The 19494-nt window shown below is 61.1% G+C and overlaps 2 protein-coding genes and 4 non-coding genes across 7 annotated transcripts; 4 read left to right on the forward strand and 2 right to left on the reverse strand.

Moving 5' to 3' along the window:
* Positions 1-373: 373 nt before the first annotated feature.
* LOC148590276 (small nucleolar RNA SNORD26) lies at positions 374-448 on the reverse strand. The gene has a single exon (XR_015914332.1). It is a non-coding gene; the product is annotated as a small nucleolar RNA SNORD26 (small nucleolar RNA).
* Positions 449-1475: 1027 nt separating this feature from the next.
* LOC148590277 (U2 spliceosomal RNA) lies at positions 1476-1666 on the forward strand. The gene has a single exon (XR_015914335.1). It is a non-coding gene; the product is annotated as a U2 spliceosomal RNA (small nuclear RNA).
* A 696-nt stretch (positions 1667-2362) lies between these two features.
* On the forward strand, positions 2363-2553 carry LOC148590278 (U2 spliceosomal RNA). Its single transcript, XR_015914331.1, has one exon. It is a non-coding gene; the product is annotated as a U2 spliceosomal RNA (small nuclear RNA).
* Positions 2554-2929: 376 nt separating this feature from the next.
* Positions 2930-6425, reverse strand: LOC148590279 (TAF6-like RNA polymerase II p300/CBP-associated factor-associated factor 65 kDa subunit 6L). 2 transcript variants are annotated; one of them, XM_088539238.1, is made up of 10 exons: positions 6279-6425; positions 6109-6195; positions 5879-6029; positions 4718-4768; positions 4534-4628; positions 4376-4450; positions 4073-4293; positions 3847-3979; positions 3633-3761; positions 2930-3551 (listed from the first exon to the last, which is right to left on the reverse strand). In XM_088539238.1, the coding sequence occupies exons 1-10, from the start codon at positions 6423-6425 to the stop codon at positions 2934-2936; spliced, it is 1707 nt and encodes a 568-aa protein (XP_088395364.1). In that variant the 3' UTR covers positions 2930-2933. The 2 variants fall into 2 exon arrangements, with proteins under 2 accessions (XP_088395364.1, XP_088395363.1); XM_088539237.1 differs by having other exon boundaries at positions 2930-3761.
* A 534-nt stretch (positions 6426-6959) lies between these two features.
* Positions 6960-7150, forward strand: LOC148590280 (U2 spliceosomal RNA). Its single transcript, XR_015914334.1, has one exon. It is a non-coding gene; the product is annotated as a U2 spliceosomal RNA (small nuclear RNA).
* A 2753-nt stretch (positions 7151-9903) lies between these two features.
* Positions 9904-18939, forward strand: HNRNPUL2 (heterogeneous nuclear ribonucleoprotein U like 2). Its single transcript, XM_088539240.1, is given in 16 exon segments — positions 9904-10553; positions 13337-13466; positions 13670-13743; positions 14090-14229; positions 14492-14582; positions 14657-14769; positions 15888-16154; positions 16246-16368; positions 16611-16820; positions 16822-17011; positions 17123-17199; positions 17202-17312; positions 17314-17323; positions 17413-17489; positions 18014-18121; positions 18865-18939. Coding segments are annotated over 16 exon segments (2415 nt in total). The 5' UTR covers positions 9904-9928; the 3' UTR covers positions 18934-18939.
* Positions 18940-19494: the final 555 nt, after the last annotated feature.

Here is a 19494-nt window from a genome sequence, read left to right on the forward strand (position 1 = left end):
TTGTGCCCGGATCCCCCCCGAGCTGCTCCACGCTCCGTGTTCTCAGCAGGAAAGCTGGCATCAGGGACGCTCAGCCATATGCTTGTCTGTGGGTTCGTCACAGAACAACACGGAGCAGCCGGAGCCCGGAGGGTTCCAGACCCCCAGTTTGGGCAAAGTCCCCCCCGCTCCATCCAAAGCCACATTCAAAGCAAGCAGAGCCCTAATGCCACCCTCAAAGGCCACCCCTGTCCCCAAGGGAAAGGCCGCAGCAGCGCTCACCTGCCAAGGAGCCGCACGGGCGCCGGGCTGAGCGGCTCCGCACCTGGAGGGACACAAGGAGACGCTGAGCGGGACACGCGGGGGCCAGGCCGAGGGGCACCCGCGCTCCGGTGCCGCTCAGCTTCCCATGGAGCGTTTCCCCACTCGGCCGTCGGAAAGAGAGAGTTCAGGGGTCTCATCCTTGCAGCACTCCAGCCCCACAGGCGCCGAGAGCACCAGGGCATTGCAGCACAGTAAGGTCACGTATTTACCACCAAAACAAACAGCAAATACCCTCCAAAGCGGAAACAACTCACCTCGAACACGGGTTCTCACGCACAACTCCATAACCTGCAAGAAAAAGGGTGTTAGATATGGAAAAAGAATGCGGCCCTTGGGCGGCCACGGATGGAAGCGGCCTCTCCGCAGCGAGGCCGGGCAGGCCGCTCTCCTCAGAGACACTCGGGGTCTTCACACAGCCGTCAGCTCAGGTCTGTGAGACTCATCCCAGAGCAGCCCGGCCCAACGCGAAGCCCCACGAGGCCGCTCGAGCCCGGGCGCGCACAAAGGGCCCCAACGGCCGCCGCGAGCCCCGAGCAGCCGCCAGCGGCCCCGGGAGGACGCGAGAGGCTCCGCACCGCAGTAAAGGACGCGGAAAGGAGCGTCGGGAAACACCCCCCCCGTGGGCAAAGCGGCCCCGAACCCGCACGGGCAACGCGGAGCAACCGGCCGCACTCACCAACACCCCACGGCAACAACGAGAAAAATGGCGGAACACACCCCGCCCGCGCGCTTAAATACGCCGCCGCCCCGGGGCATGCTGGGAGGACGACGGGCGCAAGCGCACTGCGAGCTTTTCCTCTGGGGGGCGGGGAGGGAAAAAGGCGGGAAAAGCGCCGCGCAGGCGCAGTGAGGGGGGGGAACCGAGGCGCCGCCGTGAGGCGGCCGTTGGGAAATTGGAGGGAAAGGCGCCGCGCAAGCGCAATGAAGGGATGACCACCCGCCAGGGGCGGGGGCATGTAAATCTAGGGCCGAGGAGGCTGCTGGGAGCATCAGCGGGGCCCGCAGAGGCGCCGTTCGGCCGGTACCGGGGAGCGGAGCCCGGTGTCGTGGGGTGGGATCAGTGCGGGAAGGAACCGAGAGAGAGAATCGAGTGCAGTGGGCGTGGGTCGGCGGTGGCCCTGTCCTCGGTGAGAGTGGGGCGCAGGGAGCCGGTGCAGGGCCCGACTTTCGGTATCGCTTCTCGGCCTTTTGGCTAAGATCAAGTGTAGTATCTGTTCTTATCAGTTTAATATCTGATACGTCCTCGATGAGAGGACTTTATATTAAACGGATTTTTGGGCCTGGGAGTTGGATCCGGAGCTTGCTCCCTCCGCTCCGCGCATCGTCCCGGTATTGCAGTACCTCCGGGAACGGTGCCCTCCCTCGGGAGGAATCTTCAACGGTCAAAAACAGATGGAATTGCGGGATACTGGGGGATGCTTTGGAATTTCTCTCTTGGTAATCTTGCCAGAGGAGAGGGAGCCCCGCTCGGGCTGCAAACGCTAAGGGCCGGTCCCGACCCCCTCCGGACGCTGCCGGTACCTCCGGTGTCTCCCGGTCCCGCGTCCAGGAGGCTCCGAGGCGGCAGCGGGAGGAGCCGCGTCCCGGGGCGGTGCTGCCGGGGGGCGTGGCCGGAGTCGCTGCGGTCGGGCCGGTGCCCCGCGTAGACGCGGTGAGGGCGGGGCGCATGCAAATGAGGGGCGGGGGAGCGCCGATGCGCAGGGCTTGCTGCGAGGACAAGGGGAAAGAGGGCGGTGATATGCAAATGAGCAGGGAGAAGAGCGCAGAAGGGGGAATGGGCCGTGCCTTTCCGAAGGGGCGGGGCGGTTGGCAATCGAGGGGCGGGGGATGCAAATAAGACATTTATGGAGCCGAAAGGGACGCCGGGAAGTGTGATCGGTGGGAGAACGGCGCCGTTTGGGCTGAAACCGGGGAGCGGAGCCGGGTGTCTTGGGGCAGGGGGGATCGGTGGGGGGCGGAGCCAAGGGCGACAACCGGGGGCAGAGGGCACAGGGCAGCAGTGGCCGTATCCTGGGTACACATGGGGCGCGGGGAGGTGGCGCGAGGCCCAAACACCAGCATCGCTTCTCGGCCTTTTGGCTAAGATCAAGTGTAGTATCTGTTCTTATCAGTTTAATATCTGATACGTCCTCGATGAGAGGACTTTATATTAAACGGATTTTTGGGCCTGGGAGTTGGATCCGGAGCTTGCTCCCTCCGCTCCGCGCATCGTCCCGGTATTGCAGTACCTCCGGGAACGGTGCCCTCCTCCGGGAGGAATCTTCAATGGTCAAAAACAGATGGAATTTTCTTAAACTAATAATTTTTTTCTCTTAAAAATTCAATTCCGCTGCTTTTCCCGTTTCTTCTCGGAGAAATAGCCATTGCTGCAGATCCACCCCAGAGAGGGGAATTCTGCCCTCCCCGTTCCCTCTGGCAGCAGCTCTGTTTGACCTGGATTTTCCAGAGCTCTGTGCGATTCCCAGTTCATTCCCATGACTCGTCCCTGTCCCCACCGCGTTGCCACATGAGGGAACGACTCCTCCTTCCTCCACAGCAGCCCTTTTTTATTAACACCAGGCACCGCACGCCGGGACGCATCCCATTTCCAGCCGCCTTTCCCCGCCGCGTCCCGTCCCGTCGCCGCCCCGTCAAAGCGGCAAGGCCAGGGAATACTCGGAGCGGGCCCAGCGGCGCGGCGCCCGCGGCACCGCGCGCCCGATCACGGGCAGCTTCTGGGCGTAGCGGGAGACGTGGCCGGGCCCGTGGTGCTGCGGGAAGCAGGTCTGGAAGAGGCGGCCGCGGCAGCGCCGTCCCGCCTGGTGCCCGGCGATGACGAAGTCGAAGCGCGGGGCCGGCCGAGGGGCCGGGCGGCTCTTGGGGAAGGCGTCGCGGACGCCGGGACGGTGGCCGCTCTGCCGGGGGGCGGCGCGGGCGCGGGGCAGGGCGGCGCCGCGCGCCGGGGCCCGCGGGCTGCCCTCGTCGCGGGGGCTCACCGTGGCGCTCGCCGTCAGCTGCGGCATCTTGCGGGCGGCCGCCGGCCCCGCCGCGCCGGCCCCGTCCCCGTCCGGCACCGGCGCCTCGGGGCTGCCGGGGGGGCGCCGGGGGACGGCGGCCGCGGCCGCGGGCCGGTACCCGGTGCCGAAGCGCGGCGCGAGGCTGTCGCCGAAGAAGTCGTAGAGCTGCCGGTACATGTCGCGCAGCGGCACCGCGTCGGCGCTGCCGGCGCCGCCCTCCGCCTTCATCTTGAGCAGCCGCTCCACTGCCACCTGCACGGGGCGGGGGACACAGGGATGGTGACACCAGCCCCTGTCCCCTTGTCCCCCCGCCCAGGCCCGTCCCCTGCTCACCAGGATGGCGCCGTAGACCTTGTGCCCGTCCGCCTTCACTTGGGCGTTGGAGACGGAATAATCGTCCAGCACGGCCTGCAGCCCCCCCCAGTACGCACCCAGCTGCGGGTACAGCACCCGCTCCACCGCCTGCGTGGGGAGGGACGTGGCACGGGGTGACGCGGCGCCGCTGTCACCCGCCGGCCCCGCCGCCGTCACCCGCCGGCCCCGTCACCTTCCAGCCCAGCGCGTGCAGCCCGACCACGGCGCCGTAGTGGGAGCAGAGCGGGCGCACGGGGTCCGCCAGCACCTTCTGCAGCGCCAGCAGGATCTGCTGGTAGAGGCCGCTCACCAGGTCGCCGTGCGTCCTGCGCGGGGACGGGGACAGCGAGGGGGACGCCCCGGGCTCTCCGCGGACGCCCCCCTGACCCCGCGTCCCCCCGTTTCCCCCCTTTCCTCACCAGCAGATGCGGCCGAGCAGCATCGCGGCGGCGTCGCGCAGCGTCCAGTGGTCGTTCAGGGGGTTGATGGAGGCGGCCAGGGGCTCGAGGACGCAGTAGGTGACGCTGGCCACCAAGCTGCGCACGTAGGGGCCCAGGCACACGTAGGGGTTGTGCAGGAGGCTCCGCGCCACGTGCAGCAGCCGGTGCAGCTGCTCCAGGTCGTGGCTCACCGATTTCACCTGCGGCCCGCGGGGACGGCGCCGGTGTCACCGACCCCCCGCGGCCGCGCGGCCCCTCGTCCCCCTGCGCCCCCTCGCTCACCCCGCTGACCACGTAGACGAAGTAGGGCAGCAGCGCCGCGATCTTGGAGTTGCTCCGAAGGTCCTGCAGGGCCACCTGGGAGGGGACAGCAGTGGTGACAGCGGCGTCCTCGCCCCCCCGCCGAGTCCCCCCCCCCGTCCCCGAAGGGCAGCGCCCACCTTCATGAGCTGGGGGTCGTCACCCAGCACCGCGCGCGTCACCAGCTGGTAGTACTTGAGCAGGTCGTCGCTCAGCGCCGACACGGCGCTGGGCACTGCCGGGGCGGCGGGTCAGGGCGCTGCCGCCGCCGGCACCGTCCCCCGCCGCTGCCGCCGCCTCCCCCGCGGGGCCGGTGTCACCTACCAGCTCCCTGCGGCTCCACGTTGCCCTTCCCGTCCAGGTAGGAGACGTGCACTGCGGGCAGGGGGTGGGCAGGGATGGGCCGGGGGCCCTGGGGCGGCCGCGTCCCGACCGGATCCGGCTCCGGGGAGGCTTGTGTGGCGTCCCAGCACTGCCTGCATCCCGCCTGGATCCCAACCCCAATCCCACCTGCATCCCATTCCCTATCCCGCCTGCATCCCATCCCCAATCCCGTCTGCATCCCGCCTGGATCCTGCCTGCATCCCATCCCCAATCCCACCCGCGTCCCGCATGGATCCTGCCTGGATCCCATCCCGAATCCCGCCTGGATCCTGCCTGCATCCCACCTGGATCCTGCCTGCATCCCATCCCCAATCCCGCCTGGATCCCGCCTGGATCCCGCCTGGATCCTGCCTGCATCCCATCCCCAATCCCGCCTAGATCCTGCCCACATCCCATCCCCAATCCCGCCTGGATCCTGCCCACATCCCATCCCCAATCCCGCCTGGATCCTGCCCACATCCCATCCCCAATCCCGCCTGCATCCCGCCTGGATCCTGCCTGGATCCCATCTCCAATCCCGCTTGCATCCCATCTGGATCTTGCCTGGATCCCATCACCAATCCTGCCTGCATTCCGCCCGCATCCCATCCCCAATCCCGCCTGGATCCTGCCTGCATCCATCCCCTATCCCGCCTGCATCCCGCCTGCATCCCACCTGGATCCTGCCTGCATCCCATCCCCAATCCCGTCCGCATCCCGCCTGCATCCCATCCCCAATCCCGTCCGCATCCCGCCTGCATCCCGCCTGGATCCTGCCTGCATCCCATCCCCAATCCCGCCTGCATCTCGCCTTCATCCAATCCCCAATCCCACCTGCATCCCATCCCCAATCCCACCTGCATCCCACCTGGATCCCGCCTGGATCCCATCCCCAATCCCACCTGGATCCTGCCTGCATCCCATCCCCAATCCCGTCCGCATCCCGCCTGCATCCTCCCTGGATCCTGCCTGCATCCCATCCCCAATCCCGTCCGCATCCCGCCTGCATCCCGCCTGGATCCTGCCTGCATCCCATCCCCAATCCCGCCTGCATCCCGCCCGGTCCCTCCCCGCATCCCGCCCCGTCCCCGCTCCCTCCTCCCGGCTCCCCGCGGCTCCCACCTCTCACGGCCGTCTCGGCGCATCCCTTGGGGATGTTGGTGGCCAGCGCCAGCTCGGCCAGGTTGACCTCGCGCTCCTCGGCGAAGTAGAGCTCGCCCTCCTTGAGCGGCCGCACCGGCAGCGCCTCGGCCGAGCCGTGCCCGCACACGGCCTGCGCCGGGCCCCGTTACCGGCGCCGCTCCCGCTCCCGGCCCCGCTCCCGGCCGCGGCGCCGCTCCCGCCCCGCTCACCTCCACGTTGCTCCAGCGCAGCGCCCGGTTGAAATCCTCGGCCGTGAGGCGCCGCCGCCGCGTGTGTTTGAGGAACTGCGAGCTGTTCTGCGGGCGGCAGCGCTCGCGGCGGCCCCGGCGCTCCCGGCAGCGGGGAGGCCGCCCCGGGCCGCCGCGGGGGCGGCTCGTACCTGCGCGGCCTCCCGCAGGCGGTAGCAGACGTCCTCGGCCAGCAGCGCCGCCACCTCGTCCGAGAGCTCCAGCCCGGCGCTCTCGGCCAGGAGCCGCAGCGAGTCCCGCGGCAGCTCCACGAAGCGCCGCTCCTCCCGCTCCGCCATGGCGGCGCGGCCCGCGGAGGGGCGGGGCCGCGCGAAGGCCGCGCCGCGGGCGGGGACGGCGAGGCCGCGCTGGGCGGGGACATGCAAATCAGCAGCGGCGGGGGATGACGGGAGCGGGAGGCGGGGGGAAAACGGCGCCGGTCGGGGTCGCGCGGGCGAAGAACGGGGGGACGTTGGGGCCGGAACCGGCGGGGAGCGGAACCGGGGGCGAGAAACGCAAATGAGCGGGGGGAGGAGCGCGGAAGAGGGGCAATGGGCGGTGCCTCTACGGGGGGCGGGGCGGTTGGCAATCGAGGGGCGGGGGGATGCAAATAAGACATTTATGGAGCCGAAAGGGACGCCGGGAAGCGTGATCGGCGGGAGAACGGCGCCGTTCGGGTCGAAACCGGGGAGCGGAGCCCGGTGTCGTGGGGAGGGATCGGTGGGGAGCGGAACCAGGGGCGAGAATCGGGAGTAACGGCCACGGGACGGCCGTGACCGTGTCCTAGGTATCCGTGCAGCATGGGGAGGCGTTGCAGGGGCCCAAATTTCGGTATCGCTTCTCGGCCTTTTGGCTAAGATCAAGTGTAGTATCTGTTCTTATCAGTTTAATATCTGATACGTCCTCGATGAGAGGACTTTATATTAAACGGATTTTTGGGCCTGGGAGTTGGATCCGGAGCTTGCTCCCTCCGCTCCGCGCATCGTCCCGGTATTGCAGTACCTCCGGGAACGGTGCCCTCCTCCGGGAGGAATCTTCAATGGTCGAAAACAGAACCGAACCCAGAAGTTGGCGGTACCGAACGGAACCACCCTGACGGATTGCAGCAGGGGGCGTGCCTCCGCTTGCCCCGCCCCTTGGGGGCGTGCTCCTCCCTCGGCAGCCAATGGAACAAGAGCCGCCGTCCACGTGACCCGTTCAAAAGCGGCCCCTCTGCCCGAGGCCGCCGCCATGTCCGGGGCGTCGCCATGGAAGCCATCACCCTCGGAAGCGCCGTTGCCATGGAGACTGTTGCCATGGAGACCCGGCCCAGCTCCCACCGTTATCCCGGGGTCTTCAGCCTCACTCTCCGCTTGTTCCCAACAGGCCTCCACCGGGACAGGCTCTCCCGAGGGGCAGGAATGGCGGCAGAAAAGAGGACGGGACCCCGCGGACACCCCTGGTGCATCCCGACCGTTGACCGCTGCAATTCCGAGGCTGACATCCCCACGGAGCACAAATGGCTCTGGGCAACGGATGTTTCCGCGTGCCGGGAGTCCGGCCTCGCTTTTCCCATGGATTCCTGCGGTTTTTCCATCCGCTCCCCCCTTCAAGGAGCCGATATGAACCGGCCCTTCCGGCCTGCGAGGCTCCACAGTGGTGGCACCGGGTGGCCTCATCCTGGGCATTAAATGCCACCGCGGGAGCCTCTGGCTCCAGTTTTCCTTGTGGAATTCGTCCCATCCGCGTGCCAAGGCCAAGCTGGGATTCCTGGGCTGCTCGGGGATCTCCTAACGGATGAGGATGGAATCAAGGAGTGACAAAGCTGGGAATGCCGCATCCACCGGTCCAGGAACAGTCAGTGGATGCTGGGGGTATCCAGTGCATTCCGGAGCTCTCCCAGGACCGGGATTTCCCAGTCCATCCCGGCTGGAAAACTGGGTGGTTTCATATTAACCCTAATGGGCTCTGGTACTTTTATTCCTTCCTGCTCATTCTGTGCACAGCAGGTTAAATAAACCTCAGGCGCTTTAAATTTCCTGATTAAAACTTAAATTAAAATAAAAATTAATAAATTTAAGAATTAAATTCTATCAATTCTATTTAATTCTAGAGGAGAAGGGCCAAATCCGTATAATGATTTTTGTGTTGTCCACTAAATAGAGGTGCATAATATTCAGGAAAATAAGTGAGGTTTGCGGCCCAAAACAGTACCTGGTTTCAAAAGGTGTTTTAGGAGTTTTTGATGATGAGGGAGCATGTTTTTACATCAGTTTTGGGGGCAAGTAACAGCCAAAATAAGCAGAAGGGGCCTTATGGCCTTGCTTTTCCCTGCACCCATAAAGCTCCTGCAAAATTCTAATGTTTTAGGGAGTAAAAAGTGCACCATTCCCACCCTGACCTAAATTGGAGTGAAACAAAGCTATTAAACCTATGAGCTCTCCCTGTGTAATTTCACGTGCGTGGGGAGACGCATCTGAAGCTCCAAATAATGAGCCATGCCCATAAACGCTTCTGCTTCGGAGTCAATCCGAAGAGAAACTGACTTTACTATTTATTTAAACTGACGGGCATCAGGGTTCGAGCGCCGTTCACGCAACGTCGCGGTCATTACCCCGGTGGCGTTGGCGCTTCCACGAGCCCGACAATTGTGGCCTGCCGCCCCGATTTCCCCTCATGGCGGCGGCGCAGCCTCCCCGGCGCCTCACGCGCCTCAGCGGCAGCGACAAAATGGCTGCCCCGGCCCCTGAGGCGGGAAGAGAAGTGGAGAAGGAGGGCGGGGCGATGGGTGCAGCGCCGCGCGCTTCACGCCCAGCAGCCAATAAGAAGGCAGCTCTGGCCCCGTCGCTAGGCAGAATAGAGCCGGCCGCGTCCCCGCCGCCTTGCCATAGGCCGGAGCCTGACCAATGGGAAAATTGGGTGGGCGGGGCTCCCGCGCCGCGCGAGCGGGTTGTTGCGCACGTCTGTGGCGATGACGTCGTCGGGCGGGTGGGAGGGGGGAGAACGGGGGGAGGCACCATTGCGCATGCGGAAACAGGGGGGCGCCGCCACTGCGCAGGCGCCATAGCGCGGGGGGGGGGGCACGCGCATGCGCAGTCGGGCCACGGTGGGTGGCGCAGAGAGTCAAGTCCTTCCCCCCACAAAAAAGAAGGAAAAAAAAACAGCAAAATGAGGCGGGCAAAGCCCCCCCCCCCACGCGGAGCGGGAAGAGGCAGATTGGAGGTGCAGGAAGGCACCAACTGCGCATGCGCAGCAAGAAGGCGGCGGGGGGGGCAGCGGCGTCCGCCCGTCGCGCGCATGCGCAGCTCGGCGGGACCCGGGAGGGAGGGGGCAAAGGCGCCGGCGGGCGCCGCGCGCATGCGCAGCGGCGCGGCTGCGCGGGGGGGGGAGGCGGGCGGCGGCGGCGCGCGCACGCGCAGTGGCGGCGGGCGGGCGGCGCGCAGGCGCAGCGCGCAGGCGCGGCGCGGCGGCCGGGGGCGGCGGCGCAGGCGCAGTCGCGGCGCGGGAGGGCGGCGGCGGCGGCGGCGGCGGCTGGAGGGGCGGGCAGGGCCCCGGGCGCTCGGTTCCTCCGCGCTTCCTCCCCGCCCCCATCCTCCTCCTCCTCCTCCTCCTCCTCCATCACCGCGTTCCCGCCGCGCAGGCGCCGCCTCTTCCCGCCTCCTCCCCCTTTCCCCCCCCGCCCCGTCCCCGTTTCCCGGCGCCGCTCGGGCCTGGGCGCCGCCGCCACCGCCTCACGCGCGCCCTCGCTTCCGCTTCCCCCCCCCCTTCCCTCCCCTTTTCCCCCCCCTTTTCCCTCCCTCCCTTCCCCGCTCCCGCCGTCGCCATGGACGTGAAGCGGCTGAAGGTGACCGAGCTGCGGGCCGAGCTGGGCCGCCGCGGCCTCGACTCGCGCGGCCTCAAGGTGGAGCTGGCGCAGCGGCTCCAGGAGGCCCTGGACGCCGAGATGTTGGCGGCCGGGCCTGAGGAAGGAGGCGGCGCCGCCGCCGCCGGCGCCGCCGCCGCCACCACCGGGCCCGGGGCCTGCGCGGGCGAAACGGGCCCGTCCCCGCATCACCCCGGCGGCGACGAGGAAGAGGAGGAGGAGGAGGAAGAGGAGGAGGAGGAGGAGGACGAGGAAGCGCTGCTGGCCGACGAGGAGGAGGCGGCGGCGGCCGCGGAGACGGCGGCGGCCCCCGGCGAGGCGGAGGCGGCCCCGTCCGGCCCCCCGGAGGAGGAGGAGGAAGAGGAGGAGGAGGAGGAAGAGGCTCCCGTGGAAACGGCGGCGGCGGCGGAGCCGGTACCGGAGGAGGAGGAGCAGCCACCGGAGCAGCCGGAACCACCGGCCGAGGCCGCCACCGGCAGCGGCGTCAACGGCGCCGAGCGGCCGCCCGAGGAAGGGCCGAGCGGGGACGATGAAGCCGCCGCCGCCGAGGCCAAGGAGGAGGAGGAGGAGGAAGGCCCGCAGGCCGGTGAGGAGCCTCCGCCATCCTGGCCCTTTTCCGCCGTTTTCCGCTCCCCTTTGCATTCCCGGTCCCACACACGGAGGGGGTCGCGCTCGGGGCCTCCCGGTACCATTTCCTTCCCAATTTTTTCCCCTATTTTCACCCTTTTGAGCCCCCCGCTGTCCCCTACACGTCCCCCCTGAGTGTCCTTAACACCCTGACATTCCCCTTTGCATCCTGGATCCCCCAAACTTCCACTTTTCCATCGCCACATGATTCCCAACAAGGCAGCTTTACCCCCATCCACGCCAGGGCACTGTTTCTTTTCCAGCTCTTTTCCCACCTCGGAGCTCATACGGATCCCCCCGTGACACAGGCTACTTTTGGGGGGAAAATCCCTTAAATCCTCAATGCCGTGCGATTTCCGAGATTTTGACGGCTTTCCTTTTCATCCCATTGCTTAAAACCATGAAAATAGACCGGTGTTGGCATGGAAAACACTTCCAGCTTCCAGAGTTGCAGCGAGTGAGAATGAAACGAGGAAACGGTTTGTGTTAACGGGATGCCGAGCGGAGAATTCCAAGGAAAAACTCCCAAATTTCCCTTGGAGAGCGGCAGCTGCTGCATGGGAGGGAAGGAATTACCTTTAAGCAGGGAAAACTCCGGAGTGAGGAACATTTACAGCAACAAAATTATTGGATTTCAGTCTGTTTTTCTCGTTAGGAAGCTGCAAGATGTCAAGCTGTAAATGCAAATCTGTGCCTCAAAAACGTGGCAAAATCCTTCTTTTTTAGGAATTTTTTATTTTTCACGATTTGGGGCTGAGAAAAGCGAAATTTCCTCTCAAAAAGAGAGCGGGTTTTGTTACGGCGGGTTTTTTTTTGTTGTAATTCCGGGGGTTTTGGTGTTTTTGTTTTCGGAAGCCACGTGCGGGCGCGATGCTTCGCGCCCGGCGGTTCCGCCGCTTGCTGGAATAGGAACTAACCCCCGGAATAACAATTCCCTGCTTCCGGGCTTTGGAAAACACGGAAACACAGAGGGGACATGTCCGATTCCAGCATTAGATGATGGTATTTTTTTTTATTTGTTGAATAATAGGGGGGAAAAAAGGGAATTTTGCGTTTTCCTGCTGGTTTGGAGCTTAGGAGAGAAGTTTGGGATCCTGCTATCCGGCCCCTCCGCTGTTATTATTTAATTAGTGGATGTTGAACCCAATTTGGGGGGAATCCGGATGTGAAATTCCCCTCTCCGAAGGGAGATCCGAGCGCGATCCCGGTCGGAGAGCGCGGCCGGAGCCCTCCGGGCGAACGGGATTGGGAATAGAGCGGATACCCCGGCTCCGATGGCTTCTGTAGCGCCAAATATCCGTCAGGCTGGGAATATCCATCAGGCTGGGAATATCTGTTAGTTTTGAATATCAGCTTTTGAGCATATATCAGTTTTTGAGTATTTATTAGTTTTTAAATACCAGTTTTTGAATATCTATTAGGTTTTGAGTATCAATTATTGGATATCAGTTTTTGAGTATCTATTGCTTTGTGAGTAACTATCTGTTTTTAAATACCAGTTTTTGAATATTTATTAGTTTTTGAGTATGACTTTTGGATATCAGTTTTTGGATATCTATTAGTTTTTGAATCTCTATCAGCTTTAAATATCAATTTTTGGGTATCAGGTTTTGAATATCAGTTTTTGAGTATCTGTTGGTTTGTGAGAAACTGCCAGTTATTTAAATACGAGTTTTTGAGTATCTATTAGTGTTTGAATATCTATTAGTGCTTGAATATTTATCATTTTGGATATCAATTTTAGAATGTTTGTCAGTTTTGGATGCCAATTTTTGAACGTTTATTAGGTTTTGAACATCTCTTAGTTTTTAAGTATCAGTTTTTGAATATCAGGTTTTAAATATCAGATTTTAAATATGAGATTTTTAAATGTCAGTTTTTGATTATCTATCAGGTTTTGAGTATCAATTTTTGAACCTCTAAGTAGTTTTTAAATATCAATTCTTGAATATCTATCAGTTTTTCAATACCAGTTCTTGAATGTCTATTAGTTTGAGTGTCATTTTTTGAATATCTATTAGTTTTTGAGCATCTGTTAGTTTTTAAATATCATTTTTTGAATATCAATTTTTGAATATTTGTTAGGTTTAGAATATGAGTTTTTAAATGTCTTATCAGCTTTTGAATATGAGTTTATGAGTATATATTAGTTTTTGAGTATCAGGTTTTGAATATCTATTAGTTTTTGGGTACCAATTTTTGAGTATCTACCAGTTGTTGAGTATCTATGAGCTTTTAAATATCAGTTTTTGAATATCTATCAGCTTTTGAATATGAGTTTTTGAGTATCTATTAGTTTTGGGATACCAGTTTTTGAATATCTATTAGTTTTGGGGTACCAAACTTTGAGTATCTACCAGTTTTTGAGTATCTTATCAGGTTTTAAATACCAGTTTTTGGGTATCTATCAGTTTTGGGGTACCAGTTTTTGAGTATCTACCAGTTTTTGAGCATCTCCCCGTTTTTGGGCATCTCCCCATTCCCAGTGTGTGGAATTTTACTTCTCAAACGTGACGTTTCCTCCCGCTCATCCCAAACCCCCGTGAGCAGGAAGGAGACGGAGCCGAAACTCCGGAGCATCCGAGCTCCGGCAGCGCCGAAAGCCCATTCCCAAAGCGGAAAAACGCCTTTTCACGGACACCGCGAGGCCTCGGGATCGGCCGAGATGGACACGGCTGCTTTGAGGTGAGTTCTGGGGCTTTTTGGCCGCTAAAAGGGGTGTTTTCCGTCCCTTTTTCCCAGCGGATGAGGACGACAAGTCGAAAGCGGCCGGCTCCGACGCGGAGCGGAGGGGGCTCAAGCGGCAGCGCGACGAGAAGGACGAGCACGGCCGCGCGTACTACGAATTCCGGGAGGAAGCCTACAACAGCCGGTGAGCGGGACACAAATCCCCGGATTTCCCTCTCCCTTTTCCCTTGGGAAGCCCGGATTCGGTTGGACAAGCGGCTCCTTGTTTAAACAACCCTCAGGAATACGGGGCCGGAACAGACGGTTTTGTCACTCGGAGGCGACGGGGGTTTTTTTACAGTCTGCTGCCGACTGTTGCCTCTGTCTCACGTTGTTCCCCCTTCACAGGTCCAAGTCTCCCCCTCCACCGGAAGAGGAACCGAGAGAAGACGATGACGAAACAGTCGTCATCCTGGATACCTGTACGTGATGGTGACCCCAATTTACTCCTGTTGAGTGCGGGTGACACTTGGGTGTCACCCGGAGGAAGCGGTTGTCCCCATGGCCGAGTGTGCGTGGGGCTGTCGGTGCCACAAGGCGCCGGAGGACCGAGTTTGTGTGAAACCGCCCCGTGTTACATCGGCAGGGTGTGCGGGGACAACCGGAGACACATTGTAGGGTGGGTGGGCAACAACAGGACAGCGTCGCGTGGTCCTCGGAGCCAGCCAGTAACGGAACCGTTGACAAATTGGAAAAACGGGACCAAAAAATGAGTGTTTTGGGGTTGGATGACGGGGATTTAGCCGAAACCGACCTCCTCTTCCGCAGATACTTCCGACCTCCACTTCAAAGCCAGCAAGGATCGCTACGGAGGACAGCCGCTCTTCTTTGAGAAATTCCCGAATCTTTGGTCCGGAGCGAGGAGCACCCACGGAGTCACCAAGGGGAAAATCTGCTTCGAGGCCAAGGTGGGATGAGCTCCGGAGCGGGGTTGAAGTTCGCTTGTATCCCGGCGCCTGTTGCGGTCGTGGGGCTGTTAGGGTGTTGGGAGCCACCACAGGCTGGGAAAGGGAAAACACTTGGGATTGGCAGCGTGGAGATGGGGAAAGAAGGGGAAAACAGGCCGATTTCCGGCTGATTCCGAAGGAACAGGCTTAGAAAGCGCTGTTAACATCCGATAGAAACAGTCGGGCTGTAGCAACAACGCGACCGGCCGCCTCCTCTCCGCAGGTGACGCAGTATCTCCCTGTGAAGGAGGGCAGCACCGAGGTCCCGCTTTTCCGCGTCGGCTGGTCCGTGGATTTCTCCCGCTCGCAGCTGGGTAAGGGGGCTCGGAGCCGGGATGTCGCTCGGAGCGCGCGGGAAGCCCCGTCCATCCCCTCTTCCCTATCCCAGGGGAGGACGAGTTTTCCTACGGCTACGACGGCCGAGGGCTCAAGGTGGAAAACGGCCACTTCGAGGGATTCGGGGAGCCCTTCGGGGAGAGCGACGTGATCGGATGCTTTGCGGTAAGTGCCATAGCGGAAAACCGGGCTGGGAAGCGGGAAAAGCACGGAAATGTAACCCCAAAACAGCTGGCTGCTTTGCTGGAAAACTGGGCCGGGAAGCGGGAAAAACAGGGAAAATGAACCCCAAAAGAGCTGGCTGCTTTGCTGGAAAACCGGGCCGGGAAGGCAGGAAAAGGAGGGAAAATGAACCCTGAAAGAGCTGGCTGCTTTGCTGGAAAACCGGGCCGGGAAGCGGGAAAAGGAGGGAAAATGAACCCCGAAAGAGCTGGCTGCTTTGCTGGAAAACCGGGCCAGGAAGTGGGAAAAGGAGAGAAAATGAACCCCAAAACAGCTGGCTGCTTTGCCGGAATAACGGGCTGGGAAGTGGGAAAAGGAGGGAAAATGAACTCCAAAACAGCTGGCTGCTTTGCCGGAATAACAGGCTGGGAAGCGGGGAAAAGGAGGGAAACTGAACCCCAAAACAGCTGGCTGCTTTGCTGGAAAAATGGGCCGGGAAGCAGGAAAAGGAGGGAAAATGAACCCCAAAAGAGCTGGCTGCTCTGCTGGAAAACCGGGCTGGGAAGCGGGAAAAGGAGGGAATAAAGCGGGAAAATTAACCCTAAAACAGCTGGTTGCTTGGCTGTAAGTGCCGTAGCGGAAAACCGGGCTGGGAAGCAGGAAAAGGAGGGAAAATGAACCCCAAAAGAGCTGGCTGCTCTGCTGGAAAACCGGGCTGGGAAGCGGGAAAAGGAGGGAATAAAGCGGGAAAATTAACCCTAAAACAGCTGGTTGCTTGGCTGTAAGTGCCGTAGCGGAAAACCGGGCTGGGAAGCAGGAAAAGGAGGGAAAATGAACCCCAAAAGAGCTGGCTGCTTGGCTGTAAGTGCCGTAGCGGAAAACTGGGCTGGGAAGTGGGAAAAGGAGGGAAAATGAACCCCAAAAGAGCTGGCTGCTTGGCTGTAAGTGCCGTAGCGGAAAACTGGGCTGGGAAGTGGGAAAAGCAGGGAAAATTAACCCCAAAACAGCTGGGAGAAAGGAAAAATGATGCGGAGAAAGCCCTGGAGGAGACCGCAGGGTCCCTCTGGCTGCAAAACCCCCATTTTTCCTGCAAATGCCTTTTTTTCTTGCCATAATCCCAGAATTTCGAGCCCGCCGAGGAAGTGGAGCTGTCGTTTTCCAAGAACGGCGCCGACGTGGGGGTGGCGTTCCGCGTTCCCAAGGAGGCCCTGGCGTGCCGGGCGCTCCTGCCCCACGTCCTGTGCAAAAACTGCGTCGTGGAGCTCAACTTCGGCCAGATGGAGCAGCCGCTGTTCCCGGTGCCGGAGGAATTCGTGTTCATCCACGCCGTTCCCGCGGAAGACCGCGTGCGCACGCCGCTTCCGCCCAAAACCACGGAGGAGTGCGAGGTAGGAGGCTTCATCCCAGTGTTTCCGCCTGTAGCCGGCCGCCTGTTGTCCTCCTGTCAACATTCCGGCTGTGCTTTTTTCCCATCCCGAGGTGCTGCTGATGGTCGGGCTGCCGGGATCCGGGAAGACCCAGTGGGCGCGGAAGCACGCCGAGGACAACCGGGAGAAGCGCTACAACATTTTGGGAACGGAGACTGTTCTCCATCAAATGAGGGTAGGTGCCCACCACACCGGGAACAACCGTCGGAGAAAGACCCCAAAAAAAGGGATCCGCTCACAAGTGCGACTGTTGCACCGCTCGGAGAGCAAAAGGGGGGAATTTTCCCTCTTTCTGAGCTTTTTTGGGAACCCCAGGCCGCAGATTTTGCCTGGAAAAGGAGGCAAAACCGCAGGGGTGTCGGGGTGACCAAAACCTGCTTTTTCTCCCCCGTTTCCCTCTGCTTTTCCCGCTGGAAGACGACAGGCCCCGACGTGGAGGAACTGGATGCCAAGAGCAGAGACCTGTTAATCCAGCAAGCTGCTCAGTGCCTTAGCAAGCTGGTTCAGATCGCTCCCAGAGCCAAAAGAAACTTCATCCTGGACCAGGTATCCGCAACCAGAGATTTTTTTGGGATGCGGGATACCCCTCGCATCCCGAAAACCCCATTTTTCCCCCCTAAAACCCCCTTTTTCCCTCTTTTTCCCCCAGTGCAACGTGTACAACTCCGGGCAGCGCCGGAAGCTGCTTGCCTTCAAGGGCTTCTCCCGCAAGGTGGTCGTCATCGTTCCCAACGAGGAAGACTGGAAAAAGAGGCTGGAATTGCGGAAAGAAGCCGAAGGGGAGGACGTCCCGGAGTCGGTGATGCTGGAAATGAGAGGTGGGGCTGGAAACCACCCCCATCCTGGGGGTTTGTACCACCGGTTGTGCGTGGGGGAACACCGGGAAGCGCCTGTTGCTTGACGGATTTTTCCCGTCGTTTTCTCCGTAGCGAATTATTCCCTGCCGGAAAAGAACGATTATTTGGATGAAGTCATTTATGGGGAGCTCAGCAAGGAGGAGGCCCAGCCCCTGGTCACCAAATACAAGGAGGAGGCCAGAAAACTGCTTCCCCCTTCGGAGAAACGGGCGAACCGTCGCAATAACCGCAACAAGCGGAACCGCCAGAACCGCAACCGCGGCCAGGGCTACGGTGAGGCTCCGCGGGCGCCGCTTTGGGGCCAATCCGGCCGTTTTCGGCACAGAATCCATGCGGATCGCTCATCCCGTTTTCCCTTGCAGTTGGGGGGCAGCGCCGAGGTTACGACAACCGGGTCTACGGGCAGCAGCAGTACTGGGGCCAGCCTGGAAACCGCGGGGTGAGTGCACAGCCCTGCCTTCGAACTCCTTTTTCACACCTTTTTACACCTTTGTACACCTTTTTTACACTTTTTAACACTTTTTTACGCTTAACTCTTTTGTGCTTTTTTTACACCTTTTTTACACCTTTTTTCATTCATTTTACACGCGCTTTTTCCCCCTTTACACGCGCTTTTTTTTCCCCCTTTTTGTGCTCCTTCAACAGCTTTTCGCGCTCCTTTTTGCACCTTTTTACACCTTTTGCCCCTTTTTTGCCCCGTTGTGCCCCTTTTTTTGCCCCGTCGCGCTCCTTTTTGACGCCTTTTTTGCCCCGTCGCGCTCCTTTTTGACGCCTTTTTTGGGCTCCTTTTCGCGCTCCTTTTTGACGCCTTTACTCACTTTTTTACACCTTTTTACGCTTTTTCCACCCGGATCCCTCCCACCAAGCAGCAAGCCAGTTGCAGGGGGTGGATTTGGGTCCGGGAACCCCCCAGAAATGGGGAAAATGGGGAAAATCGGGAACGCAGCGTGCCTGTCCCCGCAGGGCTACCGCAACTTCTACGACCGCTACCGAGGGGACTACGACCGCTTCTACGGGCGCGACTACGAGTACAACAGATACCGGGACTACTACCGGCAGTACAACCGCGAGGTACAGCCCGCGGGCGCAACAGCCCCCCCCGTTTCTGCCCCCCCCCCCCCCGTTTCTGCCCCCCCCCCCCCCCGTTTCTGCCCCCCCCCCCCGTTTCTGCCCCCCCCCCGTTTCTGCCCCCCCCCCGTTTCTGCCCCCCCCCCGTTTCTGCCCCCCCCCCGTTTCTGCCCCCCCCCCCGTTTCTGCCCCCCCCCCCCGTTTCTGCCCCCCCCCCCGTTTCTGCCCCCCCCCCCCGTTTCTGCCCCCCCCCCCGTTTCTGCCCCCCCCCCCGTTTCTGCCCCCCCCCCCGTTTCTGCCCCCCCCCCCCGTTTCTGCCCCCCCCCCGTTTCTGCCCCCCCCCCGTTTCTGCCCCCCCCCCCCGTTTCTGCCCCCCCCCCGTTTCTGCCCCCCCCCCGTTTCTGCCCCCCCCCCCCCGTTTTGGGGGCCCCCCCTTGTGGCTGCCCCCCCCGTGTCCCCCCGCCCCTTTCATGCCCCCCCCTCGCACCCCCCCTCCCCGTGCCCCCCCCCCTTTTTTGCCCCTCCTTCCCCCGTCACCTCCCCCCTTTCCTGGGCCTTTTCCCCCCATTTCCACCCCCTTTCCTGGGCCTGATTCCCGGCCACGCTTTTCCGCATGCCACCAGCCCAGACGGGAACGCCAGGGCGGCATTCCAGCCTTCGGGACACCGCGGAGCCGCACGGCACCCTTCCGCTTCCCCCCCACACATCGCTCCCTATTTTCCCTTTTCCTCCTTTTTTTTCCCCAGTGGCAGAACTACTACCAGGACAGAGACCGATACTACAGGAACTACTACGGATACCAGGGATACCGGTGAAATCCCAACCGGCCGCATCCCGGGGAAGCCGCCGCCGCTTCCCAAAACACAACCAATGGAAAACAGGGCTGTCGGGGAGGGGTGGGGGGGGGCGGGAGGGAGGGAAAAGAGCCGGGAAAGGGGTGGGAAAGAGGGGGGAAAGAGGGAGGGAGCGGGAGGAGGAAAAACAAAAAGACGACAAAAAAAAGAAGAAAAACTGTAAATTTTTTTTAAAGTTTGTTGAAAAGAAGAATATTGTCTTATTCTATAAAACATTTCAAACCTAGATAGAGATTTGTAATGGGAATGTTTGCGGAAGAGAGATTGAGAGGGGGAACGCGGCGCTCCGGGTGACAACACCGTGACAACAGGCGGCCGGGGCCGCGCTCCGGGCCGGGAATGCCGGAGTCGGGCGGCATCCCGGCGGATAACGCGTAATCCTCCGCTTGCAGCATCCGATTCCCTTCCAGGTTGATCCGTGGCCGATCCGGCTTTGGGGGGGGGGGCGTGTGCATGTGTTTCGCTTGGAATTTTTTGCGGGAATCGCGATGGCGCGGAGGGGATTCCGAAGGGAAGCGGGCC

Source organism: Tinamus guttatus, unplaced genomic scaffold, assembly GCF_059628265.1.
Source record: "Tinamus guttatus ecotype Peru unplaced genomic scaffold, ASM5962826v1 Tinamus_guttatus_pri_ptg001517l, whole genome shotgun sequence".
NCBI lineage: Eukaryota > Metazoa > Chordata > Aves > Tinamiformes > Tinamidae > Tinamus > Tinamus guttatus.